The sequence below is a fragment of the Aotus nancymaae genome, unplaced genomic scaffold (genome assembly GCF_030222135.1).
Source record: "Aotus nancymaae isolate 86718 unplaced genomic scaffold, 86718_ANA_hifiasm-v0.15.2.pri h1tg000016l, whole genome shotgun sequence".
Taxonomy (NCBI): Eukaryota; Metazoa; Chordata; class Mammalia; order Primates; family Aotidae; genus Aotus; species Aotus nancymaae.
In genome coordinates, this window is record NW_026988428.1 from 36,580,388 (window position 1) to 36,590,008 (window position 9,621).

A 9,621-nucleotide genomic window follows, 5' to 3' on the forward strand; every position below is an offset into this window, starting at 1 on the left:
TTCCAGCAGTGACCTTCTGAACAGCACTCCTGTGGCCAACTGACACTTTAGCAGCGCTTCTTGGTGCAGGGTAGACGCCAGGATGACAAGAACCCTCATGGCTGGTAGCCGGGTGCGGTGGCTCACATCTGTAATCCCAGCACTTTGGGAGGCCAAGGCGGGCAGATCATGAGGTCAGGAGATCGAGACCATCCTGGCTAACACAGTGAAACCCCGTCTCTACTAAAATACAAAAAATTAGCTGGGCATGTGGTGTGCGCCTGTAGTCCCAGCCACTTGGGTGGCTTAGGCAGGGAATTGCTTGAACCTGGGAGGCAGAGATTGCAGTGAGCCAAGATCTCTGTCTCAAAAAAATAAATAAATAAAAATAAAAAATAAAAGAACTCTCATGGCTGGTGCACATCCTTTCAGGCCCCAAGTGTATGCACAGTGCTTAGGTGCAGAGATTTTTCTTAGGTGCAGGAATGGGGCCTCTGCAGGAAATGCTGGATTCAGGAAGCTAACAGGTTTTTCTTGCTACTGAACTTCTTAGAAATTCTAATATGTGCTCCAAAAAGGAAGGATGTAATGGACATGGAACCTTTTATTGCAGAGAGTCTCAATGAAATGGTGTTCCTGGGTCAGACTTTGAAATAGGCTGCTCTGGGGAAACCCCTCCAGCCCTGGGCTTCCAGCAGCCCGCACTTTCCCAGGAGCACCTTGATAGGGGAAAACTTTGACGATGTCAGCTGGAGTGAGAACCAACAGCAAGGGAAGAAACCTTCTGTCCCCAAGGCCCTCTTAGTTTCCCCACATGAGAGAAGGCAGGGAGGAGATAGATGTCTGCATGGCCCATCCTTCCCCACTAAGGACAGTGAGGGTACACAGCCTCTGGGAGCAGGGCCTCTCCCTTCCCACAGTACTCAGAGAATAATGAACAACCGGATCCGCACCATGGATGGAGGAGACGAGCTGCCTCCGTTCCAGAGGAAGAATTCTCCAGCTGCAGAGGTAAAGGCAGGGAGGTCAGGGAGGTGACCAGGGAGCTCAGCGCCCTGAGAAGAAGGACATGGAGCAAATACTCAGAGGCCCGGAGTGAAACACAGTGCACTTTATTGGCTACAGACCAGAGGGGTGGAGGGGACTGTGGGCTATATACATCAGAGCTGCAGTGAGCATCCCACCCAGGGAGGGGACCCCGGGGCAGCAGAAGGTGGCAGCAGAAGGTGGCAGCCTAGGCCACGCCTGGTCAATCACAGGCACAGGCTGGAGCCAGAGAGGGGGAGCCTGAAATTCTTGTGGCTGGGGTTGGCCAGGGATCTGGAAGGAGGAGCAGGAGGCCACCAACCTTCCAGCGCAGAGCCGCGTTCTTGGGGAGCAGGGGGTGGCGCTGGGGGTGTTGCCGATATGAGGGCATGAGGAGCGGAGGAGAGACGCTGGGGTGGCTGCGATGCCGATGCGTGCTCTTTATCTGGAGTAGCGCTGGGAGGACTGGGAGAGCTTGATGCTGCCGCTCCGGTTGCTGGTCGAGCTGAAGCCCCCGCCACTGACTCCATAGCGGGTCCCGGAGCCAGAGCCAAAGCCGCTGCCACCGCTGAAACCGCTGCTGCTGCTGCCGCCGCCGCCGAATCCGAATCCGCCGCCGATTCCACCGCTGCCTCCCCGGCCAAATCCACTGCCTGCGCCGCCGCCGGCGCCGAAGCCACCGCCCAAGCCTCCGCCATAGCCGCCTCCGTAGCCACCTGCTGAGGCGGACGTCGCGCTGCTGCTGCTGCTGCTGACCATGGCTGTGGGGGAGAGGACAGGACCAGGACAGCGATCAGCGCCGGCCACCAGGCCCGGGACTATCCAGAGCTGATCACGGCAGCTTTGCACAGGATGGTCATCACGAGACGTTCCAAGGCCACAAGCTACTCACTCCCCTGCCTTTAAGCCATTATGAATTAGCCAGAGATTCCTGCCACAGTCCAGTCTTGATGACCCTCTTGGAGGGGATCTAGCCTCTGAATTTCTCCTCCCATTAAGGGGCCCCCTATTGGATATTCCACATTGCCCTTCTGAGCCTATTAAAAGTGCCCTGGGCCGGGCGCGGTGGCTCAAGCCTGTAATCCCAGCACTTTGGGAGGCCGAGGCGGGTGGATCACGAGGTCAAGAGATCGAGACCATCCTGGTCAACATGGTGAAACCCCGTCTCTACTAATACAAAAAATTAGCTGGGCACGGTGGCGCGTGCCTGTAATCCCAGCTACTCAGGAGGCTGAGGCAGGAGAATTGACTGAACCCAGGAGGCGGAGGTTGCGGTGAGCCGAGATTGCGCCATTGCACTCCAGCCTGGGTAACGAGCGAAACTCCGTCTCAAAAAAAAAAAAAGTGCCCTGAACCCAGAACAATTACAAAAGCCAATCGCTTCCCTCTCCTCTCCCAGGAAACCCCTCCAACTTCCATAAAAATATGTTTAAATTAGTTGCTATTGCTCTGGATTAGTACAGATATTTCAGAATTAACTTTCATTTTCATAGCTACTTTCAGTACTTACAGATGCTGACAGCACTCGGACACTCTCCAGACATCCTGTTTGAGAAAACAAGAGAATGTCGGCCCCGTCACAAAGCACATCACCAACAGGTCCATGGACCAAGGGCATGAACAGCAGACAGAGCTGAACAGAGAAGCCTGGCAGATCGGTGAGCTTTCTCCACCCGTCTCTGGGCCATTGCAGGGAGAGCCTGTGGGCACTGGTTGCATACACACTTCGACTGCCTGGGAGCAAGTGGGCTGGTAGAGGCAAATGCTTCTCTGCAAGGCCTCTCTTTATATAGCAGAGCTCCATCCCCAGTTACTTGGTCACTTATCTGGCCCTCGGCATGTGACTTGAGCCAGGGGGTATGGGAAGACGGGACTGCAGGTTCACCTGTACTCCTCGCCCTCCAGCAGCTTGCGGTAGGTGGCGATCTCCACATCCAGGGCCAGCTTGACGTTCATCAGCTCCTGGTAGTCACGCAGCAGCCGGGCCAGGTCGTCCTTCGCCTGCTGTAGGGCAGCCTGCAGCTCTTGGAGCTTGGCATTGGCATCCTTGAGGGCCATCTCCCCACGCTGCTCGGCTTCCGCAATGGCCGTCTGCAGGTTGGCATTCTGGGGCAAGGGAGGTAAGAAGGATGAGCTCAGTAAGAGGGCCCCAGGCCCTTCCTGACATGCAATGGATTATCCCATCTTAAAGTCAGGGAACATTCCTCCTACCCTAGTGCCTCCATCTTGTGTGGAGACAGTGCCCTGTGAATCACCCAGCCTGAGATAACCTCCAGACGTCTACTCCAGGGGAAGAGTCCTGAGATCCTAGCCCCTGCCCCTCAGCAGTCATCCCAGGTGCCAGCATCCATGATCATCCCACCTGCTTCTTGACATTCTCAATCTCTGCCCGCAGCTTCTGGATCATTCTGTTGAGCTCTATGATCTCGCTCCTGGTATTTCTTAGGTCATCCCCATGCCTGCCAGCCGTGGTCTGCAGCTCCCCCAGCTAGAGAAAAGAAGGGAAGATGGGGTATTCCTGCAGCTTTGCTTGACTTGTTTCTATACCTCCAACATCACCCACCAAATCTTGAGAAGCTCAGTAAGCATTTGCTAAGATGATATGGCATTGGGTTTCGGCAGGGACACCCCCCAAGGCAAAGAGAACATCTGGGTTGTTGTGGTAGATTTCCTACCCTGTAGTTCCTGAGCAAGCTGGAGTCAGTCCCACATAGCAGGTGACCACCTCCCCAAGGGGCAAGACTTTCTGCAACCGAACCACCATTAGAAGGATGTCTTCAGAGGGTAGAATCAAAAGCCATTCACCCAGTGACCACTGGCAACTCACTACCCAGCTGTCCAATAGGCCACAGCTTCTCTAAAGCCTCCAGTGGATCCTCTAAGGGGTGCCTAGCACCCACCTTGGTCTGGTACAGGGCCTCCGCTTCGGCCTTGCTTCTCTGAGCGATATCCTCATACTGCGCACGAACTTCAGCAATGATGCTGTCCAGGTCCAGGGAGCGGTTATTGTCCATGGACAGCACCACAGATGTGTCACTGATGTGGCTCTGCATCTGAGACAGCTCCTGTTAACACAGAGGGAGCTTGTTCACTTTTGGGATCTCTGTAACAAGCACACAGGGCCCCAAAGAGATTCCTGATCAACAGTCTCATTCACTGACTCCTTACTCCAAATGTGTATGGGCTGCACACTGTCCCCAGCCACTCAGAGAACCCCACGTCTGCAGCCCATCCTGTGGAATCCCTTCCAATGGTCCTCATCTCCAGGCTCATCCTACACCGTCGTCTGGGGCCTAGATACCAAAATGCACCAACCTCAAATCTGGAAACATCTCACTCTCCCTCTGTCCCCTCTTAGTAGGTAACATCCTCACAGCATTGTAGAGGGTCCTCAGGAAGTCGATCTCATCTAGCAGGGCATCCACTTTGGCCTGAAGCTCCACCTTGTTCATATAGGCAGTGTCCACATCCTGAGAAAAGAGGAGCATAAAGGTCTTATTCCCCAAGGAACAAACAACAAACCATAACTGCAGCAAGAAAGAGCAGAGGGGACTGCTGCAGTGAGTCTGTCTAAGACCAGTCTCCACTTGAATGGGCAATTTGTATCTCATTAGGATGGTCTAAGTTCAATCCTACTAAACAACTAAAAGCTGATGGGATCTTTTAGGGACTTTCCGGACCAAGGTGCACCTGACTTCTGTTTACTGCTCCAAAGGCCTGAACTTGGCAGCTCTGTGGCAGTGGAGTGAAGAGATTCCCCCAACCCAGCCAGAAACCTGCAGCTACAAGACTCAGAAACCTCACACACAACCCTTACCTTCTTCAGAGTCACAAATTCATTCTCAGCAGCTGTACGTTTATTGATTTCATCCTCATACCTGTATGAGTAAAGAAAAAAACAGCTGAGTTTGGTTTGGAGGTCACCATAAACACCACTGATCCCTGGAACTCTGAACGGTCAGCTCTTCTATCCCTCCATCCCTGTCCCGCCCCCTCAGATGAGCACATCCTCTTTACTATCTCCCTGTTATTTAGGGGGACCAACCATGTCGATTTGCCCAGGCAAACTGTCTGGTTTTAGCACAAACTGTCTGGTTTTAGCTAAAAGTTGTGCATCCTAGGAAACGCTCAGTCCCAGGCAAACCTCTGGGATGGTTGATCACTATGCCCTGAGTTGTCCCAGAATCTTTCAAATGCCAGAACCGGGATTCCCCAACGTGGCTCATGAGGAAATGCTTCCCTGACTCTAAATGCTTCCTTTTTTTTTTTTTCTTTTTTGGACATAGTCTTGCTCTGTAGCCCAGGCTAGAGTGCAGTGGCACAATCTTGGTTCACTGCAACCTCCATCTCCTGGGTTCAAGCAATTCTCTAGCCTCAGCCACCCGAGTATCTGGGATTACAAGTGTGTGCCACCACACCCAGCTAATTTTTGTACTTTTAGTAGAGATGGGGTTTCACCATGTTGGCCAGGCTGATCTCGAAGTCCTGACCTCAAATGATCTGCCCGCCTTGGCCTCCCAAAGTGCTGGGATTATAAGCATGAGCCACTGTGCCTAGCCTAAACTCTTGCCCCAATTTTATTTGCAAAGAACTAAATTGGGGAAGGAAGGTGAGGGGGAACTGAATGAACCAAGCTGTTCTCCATGAAGGTAAGGAGAGGGAAATGAGCCAGGTGACATCACTGCCCAGCAGTCAGGGGGCATGCAGAAAGGGCCGAGACTCTGAAACAGGGTGGGCCGTGGCATCTTCCCACTCCTGCCCTGTCACTCACTTCTTCTTGAAGTCCTCCACCAGGTCCTGCATGTTCCTCAGCTCAGAGTCCAGGCGGCCTCTCTCCCCGAGGATGTTGTCCAGGTAGCTCCGCAGGTAGTTGATGTGATTCTCAAAAAGAGGCTCAAGGTTGTTAGTGCCTGAGATGGAACTTGTGCCCTGCTGCTGGAGCAGGTTCCACTTGGTCTCTAGCACCTTGTTCTGTTGCTCCAGGAACCGCACCTGCAATGGTTGCAGGAAGCAACATCAGGTAAACTTGTAGCAGAGGAGCAGAGGGGCCTTCACCCAGGCAGGGCTAGGTGTCTATCTCCCTGCACCCCCAGCACAAAGACCTAGAAAGGATGCAAAGATAGGCTCCTACTGTAGTCAGAGAGATTATGGTCAGACGGGTGATCAGTCAAGACACTACACTTGCAGCAAGGTTTGGAAAGTTATAGAGGAAGGGGAAACTGGAAGTAGCCCCTACCTGAAAGCAAGAGAGTTATAAGATTGACCCCTTGGTGTCCCTGGGGACTTCATGACCCTACTTCAACTTCCAAAACTACAGTACACTCTGCAAAAATGTACATAAATCTCAGCAGCACCATTTCCACCCATGACTCTACTGACATGCTAGCCCTTCAGAAACAGTGAGGTGGTGCTGGCTGACACACCATAGTTAGCATGAAAACACCTCTCTTGAGCCTGGTGGAGAGGCAGCCCCATGAGAGCTGTCCTGGTCTGGAGAAGCTCACCGAGCACTCTTCTCTTCCTGACTGGGCTGAGTAAGGGTGCAAAGTCATTCATTTCTCCACAGTCCCTTGGGACTAAGGTTCTACTTATGCTCCTAATCCCTTCTCCAGGGCATTAGTCTCTTCTGCCTGGCACAGCGACATGTGGGGGAAAGGGCTTCCTGGAAAGCCTCAGAGGACAACCTGTATTTGAAGTCTTCCATTCTCGGTGGACCCTTCCCTGACGGTGGCCATGACCCTTGCCTTGGGCTGCCTGCCCTGCCAGCTTGGGACTCAGTGAAGCAATGACTGGAGACTTCAGCAGAGGCTCCGACAAACAGGGTATGTGGTGCTCAGGTCCAAATAGGGGACCGTTTTCTTTCCACACCTCCCCTCACTTGACCGTGTGGACAAACTCCGCAGCCCTGACTGTCTTCTCAGACCCTAGAGTTCCATCCTAACTCCTCACCCTCCAGTCTGGCCCATCCAAGACACATTTAAACACTGTGTCCCAGGGGTCAAATTCAAAGTCCCTAGCTCAGGAAGGGATGGCCACTCAGAGTGTCATCACCTTGTCTATGAAGGAGGCAAACTTGTTGTTGAGGGTCTTGATCTGCTCCCGCTCCTGGGCCTTTACTTGCCCAATCTGGGGGTCGATCTCCACATTCAGGGGCTGCAGGAGGCTCTGGTTGACAGTCACTTCCTGAATTCCCCCAGGAAAGCCCCCAGGGCCAAAGCCACCAGGACCCCCAAAGCTGCCAGGCCCACCAAAGCCACCAGGGCCACCAAAGCCACCAGCCCCTCCAAAGCTACCAGCCCCTCCAAAGCCACCAGCCCCTCCAAAGCCACCAGCTCCACCAAAGCCACCTCCTATTCCTCTGCCACCTCCAAAACCACCACCAAAGCCACCTCCATAGCCACCCCCAAAGCCACCTCCATAGCCACCCCCAAAGCCATAGCTGCTACGCCCTCCACCAAAGCCACCAGCCCGGGAGCCGCCAGCTGCCACGCTGATGGAGATGCTCTTGTTGCCACCCAGGTTGTAGAGGCTGCGACTGCCAAAGCCGCCTGCTCCACTTCGGAAGCCACAGGCCCCTCCGCCGGCTCCCCCAGCACAGGCCGCACTGCTCATCCTGCTGCTGCCGGAGACCACAGCAGAGCGGCCGGAGAAACCCTGGCTCCCGCCACTAGATATCTTGCTGGCTTGTCTGCTCATGGTGAGGAGGTTGGCGGAGAGAAGAGTGTACGTTAAGCAGGGACACTGAGAGTGAGAGGAAGAGGGAAGGGAACTGAAGACCTGTGCAAAATAAATCCCTTTATATACCTTTGAGGAGGTTGTTGGGCTCAAACGAAGGAGAGATAATTAATCCCAAATATTCATGGGTTGGGTTTGCCTCCAAGGCAATAAATTTGTTCCAGGCTACCAAACACACCTTGAAAATAATCTGAAGTGGTAAAAGTGCTAAGGTGGCAGGCTTCCCTGGCAAGGGGGTGGTGCCTGGCCTCGCCCCATGCTTGGGCATGGCCTTCTTCTAGCTTTGTCCAACGGGACCCAGGAGGCACGCTCACCTGCATCAGGTGTTCAGAAGCCATCCCTCTGCCTATTAACTGCCCTGGGTCCTGCAGAGCTATGTGTAGTTCTGGAAAGAATGAAATGGAGGGGGAATGGGGAGGTTCTGCTTCTCTGAGTGGTGGAGACAGTGGAGCCCACTCACAGCTCTGGGACAGTGTCTTAATGGGATAAATGTTGCTGCTCTCTCCATGATTATTGAATACACAATATGTGCCCGGCTCTGTGCTGGGCTTGGTGATGAAGTGCTGACCTCTCCTTCTCCCTTCCTGGAAACGAAGACCGGAACTATCATAAATCTACCTCCTATGTTCTCCCTGCACTCCAAGCTTTAGTTCAGGAGGTAGTGACTTTTTGGTTTATGACTATCTTCAGAGAAAAGTCAAGTTAACACCTATGCGTGTTGACCAGACACCGGCAAAATCCAACATGCCTAATGTTTGTTTCTCTTGAAAACTGCCCAGAGAAACTATAAGCTATTATACATCTCAGGGTTTCTCTATGGCTTCCTTTCTTGCTCCCCACATTTTGGCATTTCTCTGCTTTTAGCTTAAGGCCTAGGGAACAAGAAACTCAAACGTCAATTCAACAGCAAATTCAGCAAATGTTTACAGACTGCCGAATATGTGCCAGGCCCTGTGCAAAACCCCAGAGACCCAGTCAAGGACAAGACACACAGAGCCCCTGTGGGACCATTCTCTGGTTGAAAGATGTGCTCTTGAGAGTCGCCCACAGACCCCCCTCAACTCCCGCCAATCCCCAGAAGGCCAGATCTGGCAGAGCCGGCAGCACTATGGAACATGTCTGACTCTGAAAACCTGAAACTGCCAGTCTGGGGTTGTTCAGAGGCTTACGATGGGGCTTAGTTTGTCCAAGAGGAAAACCATCCTGTGCACTCTGGAGTGGCCGAGTTAGCTGCTTCTCTCTCCAGGACAGGCCTTTTTTTGTTCTATCTGCTGCACCTTGGGCCCTTCTAAGGGTGAGGTCTATATGGCCCTGGCAGGAACCTACCTAGAATTGGAGGAAAGGACAGAGACTTCTTCAACACCCACTGGACAGAGCTGGGAGTAGCCCATGTGCAAAGGAAGTAAAATTTTCTTCAGTGGCCTAGTTCTTCCATTTTATCCTTATCTCTCCCCTGTGTTACCTGCCAGGCTGTCCAGCACCCTAGCTCTTCCCCAGGATAGAACCAAAAGCTCTCCAGGAGTTTCCAGTCTCGTTAATATACTGGGTCCCTGGACCGAAGCACAGTGCTGGAAGTGCTCATGAAGTTAAAAAATGAATGAGTCCATCAATCAATTATTAATGAATTAACGGTTAAGCCCTTATACTGGATTACAACCAGATAAAGCTGGTTGAAAGCTAGTTCAACTCCCATTGCATGAACTAGCACAAGCTCATTGAGATTATTTCAGTGTGAGGAATCCAGACTTCTCAAATTTGGTGTTGAGATTTAGAAAAATGTACATGCAAAATGAGTGTCACCTCCTCAAGGAAAAAAATGTAGAACCACAGAATCAAGAACCAATCAATCAAAAATCAATAAATCAATCACAGAATCAAGTT

At 52.5% G+C, this 9,621-nt stretch overlaps 1 protein-coding gene across 1 annotated transcript; it reads right to left on the reverse strand.

Annotated features, from left to right (window-relative positions):
• Window positions 1-1,075: 1,075 nt before the first annotated feature.
• On the reverse strand, window positions 1,076-7,774 carry KRT3 (keratin 3). Its single transcript, XM_012450272.2, has 9 exons — window positions 7,057-7,774; window positions 5,777-5,997; window positions 4,823-4,883; window positions 4,380-4,475; window positions 3,906-4,070; window positions 3,368-3,493; window positions 2,891-3,111; window positions 2,516-2,550; window positions 1,076-1,766 (listed from the first exon to the last, which is right to left on the reverse strand). Exons 1-9 carry the CDS (start codon window positions 7,699-7,701, stop codon window positions 1,447-1,449), a joined length of 1,890 nt encoding a protein of 629 aa, XP_012305695.2. The 5' UTR covers window positions 7,702-7,774; the 3' UTR covers window positions 1,076-1,446.
• Between the last annotated feature and the right edge of the window lie 1,847 nt (window positions 7,775-9,621).